Here is a 19,539-nt window from a genome sequence, read left to right as displayed (position 1 = left end):
TTGGATCCCTTTTATTTCTTTCTCTTGCCTGATTGCTCTGGCTAGGACTTCCAATACTGTGTTAAATAGGAGTGGTGACAGTGGGCATCCTTGTCTGGTTCCTGTTCTTAGAGGGATAGCTTTCAGTTTTTCACCATTGAGGATGATATTAGCTATGGGTTTCTCATATATGGTCTTTATTATGTTGAGGTACTTTCCTTCTATACCCATTTTATTCAGAGTTTTTATCATAAATGGATGCTGGATCTTGTCAAATGCTTTCTCTGCATCTATTGAGATGATCATGTGATTTTTGTTCTTCATTTTATTAATGTGGTGTATTACGTTGATTGATTTGCGAATGTTAAACCATCCCTGCATACCTGGAATAAATCCCACTTGATCATGGTGTATAATCTTTTTAACGTATTGTTGTATGCGATTTGCTAGTATTTTGTTGAGGATTTTTGCGTCGATGTTCATCAGTGATATTGGCCTGTAATTTTTTTTTTTGTCCTTGTCTGGTTTTGATATCAGGGTAATGTCAGCTTCGTAGAATGAGTTAGGGAGCTTCCTCCCCTCCTCAATTTTTTGGAAGAGTTTGAGAAGGATAGGTATTAAGTCTTCTTTGAATGTTTGGTAGAATTCACCAGGGAAGCCGTCTGGTCCTGGACTTTTATTTTTGGGGAGGTTTTTGATTACTGTTTCGATCTCCTTACTGGTGATTGGTCTATTCAAATTCTCTACTTCTTCTTGATCCAGTTTTGGAAGGTTGTATGATTCTAAGAATTTATCCATTTCTTCCAGATTGTCGAATTGGTTGGCATATAGTTTTTCATAGTATTCTCTTATAATCTTTTGTATTTCTGAGGTGTCTGTTGTAACCTCTCCTCTTTCATTTCTGATTTTACTTATTTGTGCCTTCTCTCTTTTTTTCTTGGTGAGTCTAGCTAAAGGTTTGTCTATTTTGTTGATCTTTTCAAAGAACCAGCTCTTGGTTTTATTAATTTTTTCTATTGTTTTTTTTGGTCTCTATTTCATTTATTTCTGCTCTGATTTTTATTATTTCCCTTCTTCTACTGATTTTGGGCTTTGTTTGTTCTTCTTTTTCCAGTTCCTTTAGGTGCATTTTTAGATTGTTTATTTGAGATTTTTCTTGTTTGTTGAGATAGGCCTGTATCGCTATAAACTTCCCTCTTAGAACCGCTTTTGCTGTATCCCATAAATTCTGGCATGTCGTATTTTCATTTTCATTTGTCTCCAGGTGTTTTTTGATTTCTTCTTTGATTTCTTCGTTAACCCAGTTGTTGTTCAGTAGCATTTTGTTTAATCTCCATGTATTTGTGGCTTTTCTGATTTTCTTCCTATAGTTGATTTCTAGTTTCATACCGTTGTGGTCAGAAAAGATGCTTGGTATTATTTCAATCTTCTTAAATTTATGGAGACTTGTTTTGTGGCCTAATATGTGATCAATCCTGGAGAATGTTCCATGTGCATTTGAAAAGAACGTGTATTCTTCGGTTTTTGGATGGAATGCTCTGTATATATCTACTAGGTCCATCTGTTCTAAGGTGTCGTTTAAGGCCAATGTTTCCTTATTGATCTTTTGTTTGGATGATCTATCCGTTGGTGTAAGTGGAGTGTTAAAGTCCCCTACTATTATTGTGTTACTGTCTATTTCTGTTTTTATGTCTGTTAATAATTGCTTTATATATTTAGGTGCACCTACATTGGGTGCGTAGATATTTACAAGTGTTATATCCTCTTGTTGGATTGTTCCCTTGATCATTATGTAATGCCCTTCTTTGTCTCTTTTTACAGTTTTTGTTTTAAAGTCTATTTTGTCTGATATGAGTACTGCTACCCCAGCTTTCTTTTCATTGCCATTTGCGTGGAGTATCTTTTTCCATCCCTTCACTTTCAGTTTGTGAGTGTCTTTAGGTCTGAAGTGTGTCTCTTGTATGCAGCATATATATGGGTCTTGTTTTTTTATCCAGTCAGCCACCCTGTGCCTTTTAATTGGGGCATTTAGTCCATTGACGTTTAAAGTAGCTATTGATAAGTATGTACTTACTGCCATTTTTTAACTTTTTTTTTTTTTTCTCCTCAGTGTTTTAGTAGTCCTTCTCTGTTCCTTACTTCTTCTATACAGAATTGATGGTCACTTTAGTTTGACCTCTGTCTGAAAGCTGTACTCTTTAACTACCCTCCTCCCTCCTTTTATGTTTTTGATATCATATCTAACCTCTTTTTTGTGCATTTGTATCCATTACGTTCTAATCGTGGAAATAGATAATTTTTCCTATTTGTGGTCTTCTCTTTTCCCCTTAAATCAGTCCCTTTAACATTTCTTGTAACACTGGTTTCTTGGTGACCAACTCCTTTAATTTTTGCTTATCTGGGAAAATTTTGATCTCTCCTTCCATTTTGAACGATAACCTTGCTGGGTAGAGTATTCTTGGCTGTAAGTTTTTTCCTTTTAGCACTTTAAATATATCATGCCATTCTCTTCTAGCCTGTAAGGTTTCTGCTGAGAAGTCAGCTGATAGCCTTATGGGGTTTCCTTTGTATGTAACTTGACATTCTCTTGCGGCTTTTAGGATTCTCTCTTTATCTTTAATTCTGGACATTTTGATTATGATGTGTCTTGGTGTGGGCCTCTTTGGGTTTATCTTGTTTGGGGCTCTCTGTGCCTCCTGTACCTGGATGTCTGTTTCCTTCCTTAGGTTAGGGAAGTTTTCATCTATTATTTCTTGAAATAGATTCTCTGCCCCCTTGTCTCGCTCTTCTCCTTCCGGGACACCTATAACATGGATGTTAGTGCGCTTGATGTTGTCCCAGAGGTCCCTGAGACTGTCCTCACTCTTTTTAATTCTTTTCTCTTTTACCTGTTCACCTTGGGTAATTTCTTCTAGTCTTTCTTCCAGCTCACTGATCCGTTCTTCTGTATCCTCTACTCTGCTTTTGAGTCCCTCTAATGAGTTTTTCATTTCCAGTATTGTATTTGTCATTTCTGATTGGTTCTTTTTTATATCTTCCATTTCTTTGTGGACATTCTCACTGAGTTCATCTATTCTTCTCCCCAGATCAGTGAGCATCCTTAAGACTCTTAGTTTGAACTCTCTGTCGGGTAGGTTGCTCATTTCTGTTTCACTTAGTTCCTTTTCTGGGGTTTTGTCCTGTTCCCTTACTTGGAATGTATTCTTTTGCCTCCTCATTTTGCCTCTTTCCCTGTGCTTGTGTCTACGTATTAGGTAGGTCAGCTATGTCTCCTGCTCTTGGATAGGTGACCTTATGTAAGTGATGCCTTAGGAGGCTTCCAGTGTGCTTCCCTCAGTTCTCAATGTTCCAGGGGTGGCCCCTATGTGGGCTACGTGTGTCCTTCTATTGTGGCCTGTTAGCTCTCCCTATAGGCGCCCAGGGAGGCTGAGTTATGCTCCTGGCCAGCTGTTGTAATGCTCAGCTGCTTGTAGTTGTTGTGGGCCCTTCAGTCTCTTTATCAGGTGTGGGGAGCCCCAGCACAGTTGGCTGTAAGTTCTAATACCACATTTGTGTTGCAGTATTTCTTTTAAGTGAGTAGGCCCCCAGTGTGGCAGGTTGTTAGGCTCAGGGCCTTAGAATTGCTGTAAACCTCTAGCCTATTAGGTCTCTTGTCAGCTCTCTGAGGATTGCAGCTGGGTGGGGCTGCCCTCAGGCACAGGAGCACCCAGTTGTTTCAGGCTTTGGAAGGTGGGGCAAACCTCCTATGTGGGTCTTTGAGAAGCACAAGTCTTCTGCAGCTGACAAGCCCTGTTGCCCACAGGTCCACACACACAGTCAACACAGTCCTGCCCCGTGTGAGTGCCCCGACCTCCCCAAGCGGACCCAGTCTCTCCACGGCGGGAGCCCCACACACTCCGCCACCACCCCACACTCTCCACCCACTCCTTGTGCACACCCTGCCCCGCTCAAGTCAGCTCAGTTGCCAGGCTGCAGAGAATCCAGTCACCAATCTATGCAGGCCCACACGTTGCCTGAGGGCTTGTTGTTGGGTGGGGCCAGTCTCTAGGGTGGGCTGCCTGCCCTGGCTGAGCTGGATTAAATTGGTGCTCTAGCGGGTGGAGCAGACCCTGGGCTAGCAGGTCTCAGGGAAAACTCCAATGGCGTCTGTGTCAGCATGCTCACACCAGGCCACAACAATGGCCGCCGCCAATGTCCCAGTCCCTGGAGAGGTCTCACCCCTCACCGAGATGCACTCAGGGCCTATTAGGTGAGTCTCTTGTCACCGAAGCACTGTGCACCTTTCTTTCTGGTGATTTTAGGATGCTTTCTGGAACGGGTGAGTTTGTGCGTGGGCCCTTTAAGAGCCAGTTTTAGTTTCTTTGTGAACCGGGTTTTCTGGGGGTGCTACCCAATGCTTTAGTAGCAGGCAAAGTCAGATATTATGCCACTGGTGTCGATTGTGCTGGGTCCACAAAATGCCCACAGCGGGGGCGCTCCCCGGCTCAGGACCCTGCGCCTCCAGGGAGGCTGCGTACCTGTGAGCTGCTCCCGGCGGCCGTGAAGCTGGCGGCTTGTGAAGGCGGCGTTTTTCCTCTCCAGAAGGGAGTCTCTGCCTCTTCTACCCCAGTTAGGATTGTCCGTTGTTGTAGGAGTTCCTCTTATCCAGTTTTCAGTTCTGTCTCAGGGGTAATTTTTCCACGAGTAGTTGTAAATTGGCTGTGTCCACGGGAGGAGGTGAGTTCAGAGTCTGCCTACGCCGCCATCTTGACTCCGCCTCCTCCTTTTTGTTTTTTGTATTTTTCTGGAAGAAGTGATACACCTGTTGAGGCACAGCGGCCTATTGGCAGTGAAATCCTCGGCCAGAGTTCAGTTTCAGAAAAAGAGCCTGCAAATGGAGCACAGAATCCAGGACCGTCTAAGCAAGAAAAAAATGAGGTAATATTTACTACATCTAATATCTTTTAGAGTTATTCTCTTTGTAAGAAGTAGTAGTATTTGCTTGCATAGAATTTTAAAAGAAGTTTCTGATATTTGGGAGTTGGAGAGAGAATATCTAGATTTTCTTATTATTAGCTCATTTTCTCCCGTCTCCCAGAAGAATATATGGTGTTTTTAGTTGTCATGTATTTTGGAGCATTTTTAACAGGTGAATTTATTAACAATCTAAAATACCATAGTTAATCTTACATATTTCAGGACTCACCTAATTGAACTCACATTAAATGTGGATAGCTTGTATTTTTAAGATATATGCTCTATATTTTACTAATTATATTTAATGAATAAGAAATTCTGACATTTATAATATACAATACTTTTATCTAAGCTTTTAGAGTTCCAGATTATTTTTCTGTGGTGTTTTGGAAAGGAAATTGTATTGTGAAGTAGGGTGTAAATTTTATCTTATGTAGTATGCCACATAGAAGGGGTGAGTAGATAGTTTTAAAAAGTGAATAAATTTTTTGTTTGTTTTCAACTAAATATTAGGAATGAAGTAGAAAAATTACTATTAAAAATACATATGGATGTGCACGAAACAAGAGAATCCCAAAGTATATGAAGTAAGCAATGGAAGAGTTGAAGGGAGAAATAGAGAGTTCTGCAATAATAGTTGGAGACTTCAATACCCCACTTACACGAGTGGATAAAACATCTAAACAGAAGATCAGTAAGGATATAGAGGACTCGAACAACACTGTAAACCCACTAGACCTTGCAGACCTCCAGAGAACACTCCAACAAATAACAGAATACACTTTCTTCTCAAGTGCACATGCAGCATTCTTCAGCATAAACCATATATTAGGACACAAAACAAGTCTCAGTAAATTTTAAAAGATTAACATCGTGCAAAGTATTTTCTATGGCCACAATGGAATGAAGCTAGAAATTAATAACAGAGGGCCGGCTCCGTGGCTTGGCGGTTAAGTGCACACGCTCTGATGCTGGCGGCCCGGGTTTGGATCCCGGGCACACCCCAGGGCACCACTTCTCCGTCCAGCGCGAGGCCAGGTCCCACGTACAGCAACTAGAAGGATGTGAACCTATGACATACAACTATCTACTGGGGCTTTGGGGGGAACAAATGAATAAATAAAATCTTAAAAAAAAAAAAATAAAAATAAATAAATAAATAAATAAAAAGAAAAAGAAATTAATAACAGAAGGAAAATGGGAAAATTCACAAATTTGTGGAAATTAAACAACATGTTCTTCAACAACCAATGGGTCAAAGAAGAAATCACAAGGGAAATTAGAAAATACTTAGAGACTAATGGAAATGAATGCAACGTACCAAAACATACAACATTCCAAACTTATGGAATGCAGCAAAAGCAGTGCTTAGGGGGACGTTTATATCTGTAAATTCCTACATTAAAAAAGAAGAAAGATGTCAAATCAATAACCTAACTTAAAAGAAGAGCAAATTAAACCCAAAGCTAGCAGAAGGAAGGAAGGAAGTAATAAGGACTAGAGGAGTGATAAAATAGAGAATAGGAAATCAATAGAGAGAATCAATAAAACCAAGAATTGATTCTTTGAAAAGATCAGCAAGATTGACAGACTCTTAGCTAGACTGACAAAGAAAAAAAGAAAAAACACAAATAACTAAAATCAGAAATGAAACTGGGGACATTATTTTTGACCTTTAAATAATAAAAAGGATTATAAGAGAATACTATGCCCAGTTGTAAACCAACAAATTAGATAACCTAGATGAAATAGACAAATTTCTAGAAACACGCAAATTACCTAAACTGACTCAGGAAGAAATAGAAAATCTCAACAGACCTATAACAAGTAAAGAGATTGAATCAGTAATCAAAAACCTCCCAACAAATAAAAGTGCAGGATCAGTTGGCTTTACTGGTGAATTCTACCAAACATTTAAAGAAGAGTTAACACCAATCCTCAGAATCTTCCAAAAAAATAGAAGAGGAGGGCACACTTCATAACTCATTTTATGAGGCCAGCATTACCCTGATACCAAGGCTATATGAAGACATTACAAGAAAAGAAAACTACAGACCAATTAATATCTTTTATGAATATAGAAGCCAAAATCCTCAACAAAATACTAGCAAAGCCAATCCATCAGCATATTAAAAGGATTATACATGCTGAACAAGTGGATTTATCCCAGGATGCAGGGATGGTTCAACATAAAAAAAAATCAATTAATATAATACATCACATTAATAGAATGAAGAAAAAAACACATGATCATTTCAATTGATACGGAAAAGGCATTTGACAAAATCAAACAGTCTTTCATGATAAAAACTCTCAGAAAACTAAGAATAGAATGGAACTTCCTCAAGGTGGTAAAGTGCATTTATGAAAAACCCAAGCTAATATCATACTCAATGTTGAAAGACTAAAAGCTTTCCCTGTAAGATCGGGAATGAAGACAAAGATGCCTGCTTTCATCACTGCTATTCAACATTTACTGGAAGTTCTACCCGGAGCAATTAGATAAGAAAGAGAGATAAAAATCATCAAAATTGGAAAGGAAGAAGTAAAGCTATCTCTATTCACAGATGACATGATCCTATATATAGAAAATCCCAAAGAATTCACAAGAAAGCTGCTAGAGCTTATAAACAAGTTCAGCAAAGTTGCAGAGTACAAGATCAACACATAAAACTGAATTGTGTTCTATAGACCAGCAACGAACAATCGGAAAAGGAAATTAAGAAAGCAGTTTCATTTACAATAGCATATAAAAGGATAAAATACCTGGGAATAAATTAAAAGAAGAAGGTGAAAGACTTGTACACTGAAATCTACAAAACATTGCTGAAAGAAATTAAAGATCTAGATAAATGGAAAGACATCCTGTGTTCATGGATAGGAAGACTTAATATTGTTAAGATGTCAGTACTACCCAATATGATCTACAGATTCCATGTAATTCCTATAAAAATTCCACAGCCTCTTTTGCAGAATGGAAAAGCCAATACTCCAATTCATATGGAATTGCAAGGGTCCCTGAATAGCTAAAACAATCTTGAAAAAGAAGAACAAAGTTGTAGGACTTACACTTCATGATTTCAGAACTTACTACAAAGCTACAGTAATCAAAACTGTGATATTTGCATAAGCATAGACATACAGACCCAGGGAATAAATTGAGAGTTCAGAAGTAATCCCATATATCTATGGCCAATTGATTTTTGGCAAGGGTGCCAAGGCGATTCAATGGGGAAAGAATAGTCTCTTCAATAGATGATGCTGAATCAACTGAATTTCCACATGCAAAAGAGTGAAGTTGGACTTCTATCTCAGACCATATACAAAAATATACAAATGTACCATATATAAAAATTAACTAAAAATAGATCAACATCCTAAGCTAAAGAGCTAAAACTATAAAACTCTTAAAAGAAAACATAGGTGTTGGGCTGGCCCCGTGGCTTAGCAGTTGAATGTGTGTGCTCCTCTACTGGCGGCCCGGGTTCGGATCCTGGGCGCGCACCGACGCACCGCTTAAGCGGCCATGCTGAGGCTGCGCCCATGTACAGCAACTGGAAGGATGTGCAGCTATGACATACAGCTATCTACTGGGGCTTTGGGGGAAAAAATAAAATTAAAAAAAAAAAGAAAACAGGCGTAAATCTTCATGACTTTGGATTTTGTAATGTATTCTTAGATATGATACCAAAAGCATGAGTAACAAATGTAAAAATTGATAAATTGGACTTCAAAATTAAAAACTTTGTGCATCAAAGGGCATTATCAAGAAAGTGAAAAGACAACCTATAGAATGGAGAAATATTTGCAAATCATATATCTGATAAGAGTTTAATATCTGGAATATATAAAAAAAACTACTGCAACTACTGTAACAAAAAGACAACCTAATTTAAAAAAGAACTTGAATACGGGCTGGCCTGGTGGCATAGTGGTTAAGTTCGCATACTCTGCTTCAGTGGCCTCAGGTTTGCAGGTTTGGATCCTAGGTGTGGACCTACACAACGCTCATCAAGCCATGCTGTGGTGGTGTCCCATATACAAAATAGAGGAAGATGGGCACGGGTGTTAGCTCAGGGCCGATCTTCCTCACCAAAAAAACAGAAAAAAAGGACTTGAATAGACATTTCTTTAAAGAATATATACAAATGGCCAATAAGCACGTAAAAAATGCCTAACATCACTAGTCATTAGGGAAATGCAAATCAAAACCACAATGAAATGTAACTTCACAACTACTAGGATGTCTAGAATCAAAGCAGTGGAAAATAACAAGTGTTGGTGAGGAAGTGGAGAAATTTGAACCCTCATACATTGCTGGTTAGGATGTAAAATGGTGTAGTTACTATGGTTTGGTCCTGCCTCCAAAAGCCAAACATGGAATTACCATATGACCCAGTGATTCTACTCCTAGGTATATACTCCAAAACATTGAAACAAAGACTCAAACAGATATCTGTACATCCCTGTTCATAGTAGCAATATTCACAGTAGCCAAAAGGTAGAAATAATTCAAATGTCCATCCACAGATTAATGGATAAACAAAAGTAGTATATCCATACAATGGAATGTTATTCAACCATAAAAAGGAAAGAAGGTCTGACCTATGCTACAACATGGATGAACCTTGAAAACATCATGCTAAGTGAAATAAGCCAGACACAAAAGGACAAATATTGTATGATTCCACTTATATGAAATATCTAGAATAGGTAAATTTATAGAAACATAAAGTAGAATAGAGGTTACCAGAGGTTTGGGGAATGGGAAATTATTGCTTAATGGTTATAGAATTTCTGTTTGGGGTAATGAAAAAGTTTTGGAAATAGATAGGTGGTGATGGTTGCATAACATTGTGACTATAATTAATGCCACTGAATTGTACACTTAAAAATGGTTAAAGTGACACATTTTAAATTTATTTTACCACAACAAAATTTCTTTAAAAAGGACATATAGATAATTTTGTCTCAGAGTTATTGCTATAATTTATGAAATATAGGAGGATTGTTATTTCTTGGAAAAGGGAGACTGTTTTAGCTTTAGTTATCGGTACAAAACTCTTCATTAAGCTAATTGTCAGTGTTGGCCAATTTTAGAGATGATTGATTTCTTGCAGGTACCCCCAGTGCATATGCTGCATGTAATATGACCAGAATCCAGCTTGGCCGGGGAGTCTTTCTTTGCCACAGTGTTGGCCAGTTTTAGAGATGATTGATTTGTTGCAGGTACCCCCCAGGTGCACATGATGTGTGTAATATGACCAGACTGCAGCTTGGCAGGGGAATCTTTCTTTGCCGATGTTGAAATTCACTAAATATCTAAGTCCGTCCTGTATGTTTGAGTGCTATACAGTTCTTTTAGAAGAGTGAAGTAGGGATATTGAGACTGCTAAGTTTAACACCCATTTATTCCACTTTCTTGTGAAAGGCCATTTGAAACCTGAATTATTGTTTTTGAGGGAAACTTTATAAGTTTCTCTCTTAACCTATTAAACTATTTACATGCTTAAACTAAATGTGTTGGATCAGGTTCATGTTGAGTTTATTAAATATTAATGCAGTCCCTCAGTAAATATTTTTTTTTTTTTTTTTTTTTTTTTTTTTTTGTGAGGAGATCAGCCCTGAGCTAACATCCGCCAATCCTCCTCTTTTTTTTGCTGAGGAAGACAGCCCTGGGCTAACATCGGTGCCCATCTTCCTCCACTTTATATGGGACGCCGCCACAGCATGGCTTACCAAGCAGTGCGTCGGTGCGCGCCCGGGATCCGAACCAGCGAACCCCGGGCCGCCGCAGCGGAGCGCGCGCACTTAACCGCTTGCGCCACCGGGCCGGCCCCCCCTCAGTAAATATTTTTAAAAGTAATAAAGATAGATTTTTATTAGTCTTTATCTACACTCATATTCTCTAACCATGTCCCCCTTATGACCACTATAATTTGTATTTTTATTTGGGGTAGTCAAGGATCCAGGAAGACCATTCATTTTGGTCAATCTCTTGCTGTAGAATAAAGCAAATTAGCTGATCTACTTGACTGTTAAGACTCATGGATACTATGTTATTTTTCAAAGAGCAGTATGTTAAGTATTTTCTAATTGTTAAATATAGCTACTTGTGTATTTTATTCAGCATTTGTAGAAGTTAGTATTGAGTGATGACATATTCAATTATAGTCGGCTCAAATATATTATTTTTTCCTAATATTTTTAAGCTTCGAGATTCAACAGAACAATTTCAAGAATATTATAGGCAAAGATTACGCTATCAACAGCATTTAGAACAGAAGGAGCAGCAGCGACAGATATACCAACAGATGCTGCTTGAAGGAGGTGTGAATCAGGAGGATGGTCCTGATCAGCAGCAGAATCTTACTGAACAATTCCTTAATAGGTTGGTCTTTTAGTCACTTTTTTAAATATAAGGAATTATTTAAAAGCTACTTAAAGTGTGCAGTTAACTGCTACTTGAAATTTTAGGGCTTTTAAAGTGTTTTAGTAACGTGGAGTTACATAATATCTTCCAGTCTCAGCATTCTGAGGATTTCATTTAGTTTTGTCCTCCCCTTTAAACGTCCTTTCACATCTAAGCAAAAGAGCAGAAGAGTGTGGTGGTTCAGTGTACAGGCTGGAAATAGACTGCCAGGTGAATCCGGCTCTGTCCCAGGGTAGCTGAGGACTTAGGGGAAGTTACTTAGCTTCTTTTTGCCTATTTCCTCATCTACTTACAGGGTTGCCATGAAGATTAAATGAGTTAATCTATGTAAAGTGCTTACAAGAGTACCTGGCACATAGTAAGCACTACATTAAGTGTTAGCTGTTATTTTTATTGTTATTTTGGGTGCTTAACTTAAACTTTCAGATTCTTTTGAATTCAATGTATTAAAATGATTCTTTCTTATAATTTCTGCCAAGACAGTATGAACTTATATTGTTTTTAATTATAGGAGGTATATATATGGTAATGTGTTTTTTTAAAAATCAATGAACCAGAATATGTGTATTTAAATGAGCAAGGGTTGTTGGAAGATTAAATGAGTTAATATATATAAAATTACTTAAATAATTCCTGGCATAAAGAAAGTGTGCCATAAATGTTGGCTATAATCATGATTATGATTAGGCAATGCAGTGGTGACTGTCCCTTACTTGGTTCAGTAATATAGGAAGTAATCTGCTTGACACTCTGAGGGTTGTGCAAGTCACTGAGCCTGAAACTGATCCTGTCTTCAAACCTTCACACAAGGAATGTTTATAGTAGTGATCTAAAGAGTCTAAGTAGGCCTCTGAACATTGAATTTGAAGATCATTTTCTTATCACCTCTGATGAAGTGGCTTATCAGAATTATCCTAATTTGATGAATTGCCAGTTCTGGTTCTTGGATGTCTTCTTCATATCCATAAAAGTCATAGTCGTGATTTGACTTCCTGATCGTTTTATTTTTAAGTGCAAGCAGATATCTAGCATTAAGTCAGAAGACGAAGTGGCAAAGTTCTGTGATCCCAATAGTGTTAGAGATGTACTTCCTCAGGAAAAAAGGTAAACTATTCAAAATAGTTTATCCTTCCTTTAAAGACAATCAGAAATGGAATTCAAATTCTTTCTTGTAATTTAGGTTCAGTTTAGAGCATATTTATTGTTTAACAGTTTTTTTTCAATTTCTTTAGAGATAAGAATTTAAAATTATATTAGAAAGTAAGATATGTTCTAACAATCCATAGGATAACCAGGTCTCTCACAAGTATGAATAGATGTTTATCCTAAACTTTTGTAAATTAATTTCATGTAAATTATCTGTTGTTCTCTTAACCTTTTCTTCTCTATTCTGTTTTCTAACTCCTTAATATAGTACTTTTATTTGATCCTTTTTTTCTAGGCCCTTAGTTTTATATATCTGAGCCTGTGCCAGGATTTTAAAGTACCTAATACCAAGGACAACTTGAATAGAGATAGAATCTATAAATTAAAATACACTTTTCCCCCTTAATGTTTTATTCTTCCAAATCATTCTAGTAGCAGAGCATAGTTTCCAGATTTAAATTTTGCTTCTCCCTTCCAAAAGGCATAGAAAGAGAAATGAATCATGTTATATAATAGATCTTATTGAAAAAAAAAATAGGATTGTTATTAACAATACTGTATCACTACTTCATACCTCTTGATATTTTATTAGTATTAATAATTGGCACCACTGATTTGGCACTTATTAAAGGCATATTCTGTCCCTCCCCCATCCTCCCCACTTTTAGAGAGTCAAATGATATGTGAGCATTTCAGACTCTTTATAGTTAACTCAGCATTTCCCTAATTTATTTGACCTCAGATTCTTTTTTCATAGGGAGCATTTCTCAGGATTAGTGTTTCATAGAACACAATTTGGGAAATGCTGCCCAGTTAAAATTTTTAACTGATAAATATTTAGTAATGGCTGCCAATTCCTTTAATAATATTGAACTGCTCTTTTAAAGTATTTTTTAAGCCCTAAACACATACACACTAATGTTTAACATAGGAAAATTAGAAAATACAGTGAACCACACCACCTCTTGGTAATCACATCCCTTGTGTAGTCCTCTCTCATATTGAATCTAGGCTGAAGAAAGTGACGCTGGACCAGTTCTGGGTCTAAATCTTAAGAGGGCCTGGCAGCTTCCTCTTTGTGCTCTTTGGAGCCCTGAGTCCAACAGAAGGAGTCAGACTACCCTGATGTAGAGAGACTTGTGGTGAGGGAAAGGCCCTGAAGCTGACTTGTTTTGCTCACTGTTTTATCTCTCTAGTGCCTAGATCAGAGCCTGGCAAATAGTCTCTGTAAAATGAATGAATGAATGTGTGAATAATAGGGATGCCTCTTCACTTTGTCCCATCATGGCCTGCTCTAGTCATCCATTTCCTAGTTGACATAATATTACTAGACAGATTAAATGAAAATGGCTTGTTTTGTTTTGTTGGTGAGAAATTTTGGTAGTGGTGATATTTTTCTTGACTATTTTGGAAAATTAAGTTTTAAATTGAAAATTAAACCAGAGTTATACTGGAGAAGAAGCAGATTTTTTTTTCCTGTTTTTATCGTAAAAGGTGCTTTTCAAAAGTCAATGGTACCCATTATACCTATCTCCTTTACAGTGGTGTACTGTAGGAAAGTTTGGATCTTCTGTCAGTATCTTGGTGACATCTTGAGCTGATGATGGTGATTTTGTAGTACTAAACTTGCCATAAATTATATATTATAAGTGCATGTATTTATCTTTTGATCTCCTATATGTTAAGAATGTGATTAAGTTTTTATTTTAATGTAATTGCATTGTTTTATTTTATAGGTCCATTCAAAAGCTTGGTGAATTGAATATTGGAATGGATAGCCTTGGTAATGAGGTATCAGTGCTCAACCAGCAATGTAATGGGAGCAAAGGCAATGGATCTAATAATTCTTCTGTAACTAGTTTTACTATACCACCCCAAGACCCTAGTCAGAGGTTAACACATGATGCTTCAAATATTCACACAAGCACTCCTCGTAATCCTGGATCAACAAATCACATACCTTTTCTTGAGGAATCACCTTCTTGTGGAAACCAAATGTAAGTGCTTTACTTTGTAAAACCTGGAAATATTAAAACTTCCTAATAATGAATAGAAACATAGCAAGTGGAACTTCTCTTTGAAGCCTTACAAATAAAAGCTTTTGGAGCTCGTTACCTACCAAATTTTTTTCTAATTTGCCTTCATTTATCTATATTCTGTTCTGTTAACTTCTAAGTCTCTTAGTAGTCTTTATTCTCCTATTTTTCTTTTTGCTTTCTTACCACCACGAAGACAATTCTATTTTTTATAAGCCACCTTACTCAGAGATCATACAGTGTTAGCTTTTCTTCCTGATTTTTTTTCTTGCCATTGGTACCTTTCAATGAATAATCTTTTAATTCACAGACTTTCAGGGCACAAGAAGATGTTTTAGAACATGGTGGAATGATTGTAGCAAGACAGTCTTGGCAGCTCTGGTAGTTACAGCAGTTGAAGACTTCTTACATGTTTATGTTTTCCCTAGTCAGGGAATATCTTTTATCTTGCTATCATTAGTAAAGAAGTGTTAATTTATGCAATAGGAATAGTTAAGGAGCATTTTCTTCATCTATTCTTAACATTAAACACCTCTGAGAGTGGTTCATTTAAAAAGGCTTCACTTGCTTTTGGCATTTGGATGCTTATAGGAATTAACCTTATAAATTTAGTATCAAAAACTCTAGTTTTATACTTCACAGCTTAAGTTTATCTAATATTTTCTTCTTTATTATAGTTCTTATAACATTTGTTTTGTGTACCCCTCAGATTTTTTGTGTGTGTAAGGAAGATTAGCATTGAGCTAACATCTGTTGCCAATCCTCCTCTTTTTGCTGAGGAAGATTGGCCTTGGGCTAACATCCGTGCCCATGTTCCTTTACTTTATATGTAGGATGCCTGCCACAGCGTGGCTTAGGCGTCCATAAATTATATATTATAATTGTCCATGGATAAGTGATGCACATGTCCGTGCCTGGAATCCGAACCAGTGAACCCCAGGCTGCTGAAGCGGAGTGCACGAACTTAACCACTATGCCACCCGGTTGGCCCCTAGAACTCAGATTTTAAATTTTAATTTTTATTTTTCTCAGAGGAATATACATGCATGGTTTTAAAAGACAAATAGCATTCCAAGGCTTAAAATTAAACAGAATTTCCTGTCTTACCCATCTTTGTCTATGATTTCTATTTTGAGTAGACTGCCATTTTCAACCAGGTTAGCTATTTCTTTTGCTATATATTTCCACATTTCTGAATAACATGCTTCTATTACTATTTTTATTATCCATTGATTCCTTGCCAAATAGATTTAGCTACTGTACTCCTTACCCACAACACACTCACATTGTATACTCCTTCTTTCCAATATATATCAATTTTTGTTCAAATCAGTATTCAGTGTTAACATTATTACAGCCATATAAATGAGTCATGTAGTATAATATGATTACATTTCCCTTTCCTACAACATTTTATTTATCATGGGCACAGTAATTGCCTTATATTTGGTGTGTATGTGCGCATATGCTTAGTTTTCTTAGTACCTAGCCCTAAACTATCTGTGGATGCTTTGACAGGACTGTAAAATCATAAAACTCCTTTCATTACAGTAAAAAATACCAGATACTTTCTCTTTACCTTTTTTTTCCCCTGGGAGACATCCCTCCAGGATCACTCCTGCTTCACTTTATATTCATTGCTTCTAGGCCATTTCATTCAGGCATAGAGAGTCTTGGGACTTACTTTTACCATCCTCCTGGTAATTTCCTTTGCCTCTTCCTTGTATTAGATCCCCTGTTTTTAGGATCTCATGTAGTTTCCTGAAAAGGGGTACATCGGAGGTGAAGTTTCTGAGACCTTGCATGTCTAAATGTTTCACATTTGATTTGTTAGTATAGCTGGGTATAGGATGGAAATCATTCCTCAGAGTTGCAAAAGCGTTGCTACATGATCTTCTAGTTTCAGTATTCTTATTAAGAAGTCTGATGCCATGGTGACCTGATCCTTTGTATGAGGCCTGCTGCTTTTTCCACTCTGGAATTTTTTAGGACTTTCTCTTCCCTGATGTTCTAAAACTTGATGATGATATACCTCAGAGTGGGTCTATTTTCCTTCGTTCTGCTGGGTACTTCATGCACCCTTGTAAGCTGGAAACTGAAGTTCTGGGAAATTGAGAAAATGTTATTTAGCATTCCTCACCTCCATTTTTTATTGATTAAATCTTATCTGCTACCATATTTTTATTTTCTAAGCTCTTTTTCTCTAATTTTCCTTAAAAAAATTTTTTTTATAGATCTTGTTTTTGTTTCCTGGATTCATCATTTCCTCTTATACGTCTAAGGATTTTAATTATACTTTTGTAGCTTTTGTTTTCTGAATTGCCTCTCTTCTTCCAGATTCCTCTTTCTGTTTGTTTTAGTCTTTGGCTTTTATCTAGGAGGGTTTCTTCAAGTAACTGGAAATCTTTGACTATCTGTAAAGAGTGAGGCATTAAAAACAAATTGATTGGAAGGAAGGACTACATATATGGATGGATCTGTCTACCTGTTTGCCTCACAAAAAAGTGATTAAGTGGAAACATTGTAGTATTATGGGACTCTCAACTGTCAGTTTCTGTTAGTCTTATCTCTTAGGCTAGCTAATTTTCCTAAAAAGCAATCCAAGTTCCTGCCTGGGGTAGCATTTAAGCATAGCAACTGAGATTCTGGAAGTAAGCAAGGGAAAGATACTTGACATTTCACTATAAAATTCGTGGACTTTGACTTAATCCCCTTTCCAGAGTGGCTTCTCACTTACTCCTTACAACTATGCTTAGTGTCACTGAGTCCAGAGCCTAATAAATGGCTCCAAATAGTAACTTTGACTGGGGTCAGTGAGTGTCATTTGCCAAAAAAATAAATATTAGAGATTGAAAGGATAAATTAATTTCTCTTCTGTTTTGATATTCAGAGTAAATTTTATTTGAATTTCTACTCACACAGCTCATCAGAACATTCGGTCATTAAGCCACCCCTTGGAGATTCTTCAGGGAATCTATCACGGTCCAGAGGGGAAGAGGTAATACTTTGGGGAAGGAGGTTTCATTGTTTTTATATATACTTGCGTATTTTGCTAGGGAATTCTCAATTCAAAAAAAGACTATTTTTAGAAATAGTCATTATTGTTAGTGCTGATATTTATCTCAAGGTAGTTGAGCTTTCACTGGGCTAAGTGAAGAGGTTGCCTCAGAAAGCACACTTGAGAGTATCATATTAATGGCCCAGTGGTGATCTTGGCACGAGTTGGGGCTGTATAGTACTCTCTGAACTCTATGGTTAATTTATTCAGATAGTATTTGTGTCTCCTTTGGGCTTCTCATCAATGCATCTGTGTTTTGCTTTGGAACCAGACATCCTTCCCTAACTAGTATACAGCTTCATTCTATCTTATTTTCCCTAGTTCAGATTTTAACCTCATAAACAAAATCATTATTTCAGATGCTTATGGGGCCAAACAGGTAACATAAATGAATAAACTTGACCATTTTTATGATGAGCACATAGGAATATTTGTCCCTTGCACAAATAATTATGCTCGCCTAGTTTTTCCAGTCCTTTTGATTTTCAAGAAGAGCTAGAAATGTAGATTTTCATGTGAAATTTATTTTTTGAATGGCAACAAATTAAAAAAATTTTAAACACACTGGAGAAGAGCAAATAAAGTTAATTTGTGGCTCTGCCACTTCTGCTATAAAGCAACCCTTAGTGATTATTATTTATGTGCTACAGGCCATTTAATCAATTAGTCATTCCCCTCCCTTTTTATCTACCATGCTATTCATTTGGCAGTCACATTTCATAAATATGCATTAATGGAAAATGTAGCATTTCTAGTCAAATAAATTCATATGAATAATATAAGAATTCATTGCAATTACATAAGACAAACATAATGTGACATACCAGGTTTACCCCTTACTCCCCCATGAGGATGTATTGCATGAATACATAAAAGTTTGGGTAGAGAGAGACATAATCTCTTCACTGATATAGTCACTAAGGGTCCTAGAGCTCTGAGGATGCAAGCAGAGCTGAAGTGATTTGACTTTGCGTGTGTACTTGACATTCATACCTCCCAAAGACGGGATTTGGTTGGCCGCACCCAGTCTGGAACTCCCTGTTCCAGGCCCAGTCAGTCTTGGTCAGGGTAGCAGGATGATTTCAAATAACACCAATAGCAGGAGTCACCAAAGCTTTTATACAGAACTGCTTCAACTTGCCTTCCTCAGAAGGGGGCTGTGGATAGACAAGTTGACAGTTTAAAATAAAAACGAGGCTCAAGTTAAATGTTCTGATTAAAATGATTTTTACAGTTTTAAAACGGTATTGTAAAATTTCAGTTTGAAATATTAAAGTATTCATTGCTCGAATTAATGGCAAACTTTTTTTTTTTTAACCCTAAATGGATTAAATAGTAGTCCTTTATACTTGCTACTTTTAGAAACACAAATGATGCTCTGTTGTTTTTGTGAGAACTATATATGTGGGCTATTTTTTTTCCTTGACAGTTAAAGAGAACTTAATATGGGAATGCATATTCTTATATTTTGTCATAGTAAGTGAAGAAAAACTTGAATTCTGTGAGCTCTCTGAACTTAGTTTAGCAATGGGTAGCAAAAAATAGAAAAATTGGGGTTAATTTAGATTTGCCATTTAAAAGAATATATAATTGTAGGTAGTGAACATAAAGTGATAAAGTAAATAATACAGTTCAAATGAATTTAAAATGGGATAAAGATGAATTCTTTCAAATTCATTTTTTTCATAGGATAACTGTCGTATTCATTCTTTCCACAGGATGACAAATCAAAAAAGCAGTTTGTTTGTATTAATACCTTAGAAGACACACAAGCTGTTAGAGCAGTGGCTTTTCATCCAAGTGGTGGTTTATATGCTGTTGGTTCAAATTCAAAAACTCTGAGAGTATGTGCCTATCCAGAAGTAATTGATCCAAGGTAAGGATAAATGGTTTGTACTGCCATTCTTGCTTCAGTTTTTAATTAGCTATAT

The 19,539-nt window shown here is 36.9% G+C and overlaps 1 protein-coding gene across 6 annotated transcripts in view; it reads left to right on the top strand.

Annotated features, from left to right (window-relative positions):
- The window catches only part of WDR47 (WD repeat domain 47), a 62,104-nt gene that overhangs the window by 28,885 nt on the left and 13,680 nt on the right, over positions 1-19,539 (top strand). For 4 of the 6 annotated variants that reach the window (XM_058538687.1, XM_058538684.1, XM_058538686.1 and 1 more), the window contains 5 exons: positions 4,770-4,896; positions 11,148-11,326; positions 14,251-14,511; positions 17,473-17,548; positions 19,327-19,484. In XM_058538687.1, coding sequence (XP_058394670.1) covers positions 4,770-4,896; positions 11,148-11,326; positions 14,251-14,511; positions 17,473-17,548; positions 19,327-19,484 — 801 coding nt within the window. The remainder of the gene's footprint in view (positions 1-4,769; positions 4,897-11,147; positions 11,327-14,250; positions 14,512-17,472; positions 17,549-19,326; positions 19,485-19,539) is intronic. The other 2 variants (XM_058538690.1, XM_058538688.1) reach the window with 1 other exon arrangement.

The sequence above is a fragment of the Diceros bicornis genome, chromosome 4 (genome assembly GCF_020826845.1).
Source record: "Diceros bicornis minor isolate mBicDic1 chromosome 4, mDicBic1.mat.cur, whole genome shotgun sequence".
NCBI lineage: Eukaryota > Metazoa > Chordata > Mammalia > Perissodactyla > Rhinocerotidae > Diceros > Diceros bicornis.
This window is presented reverse-complemented; position numbering and strand designations above follow the sequence as displayed.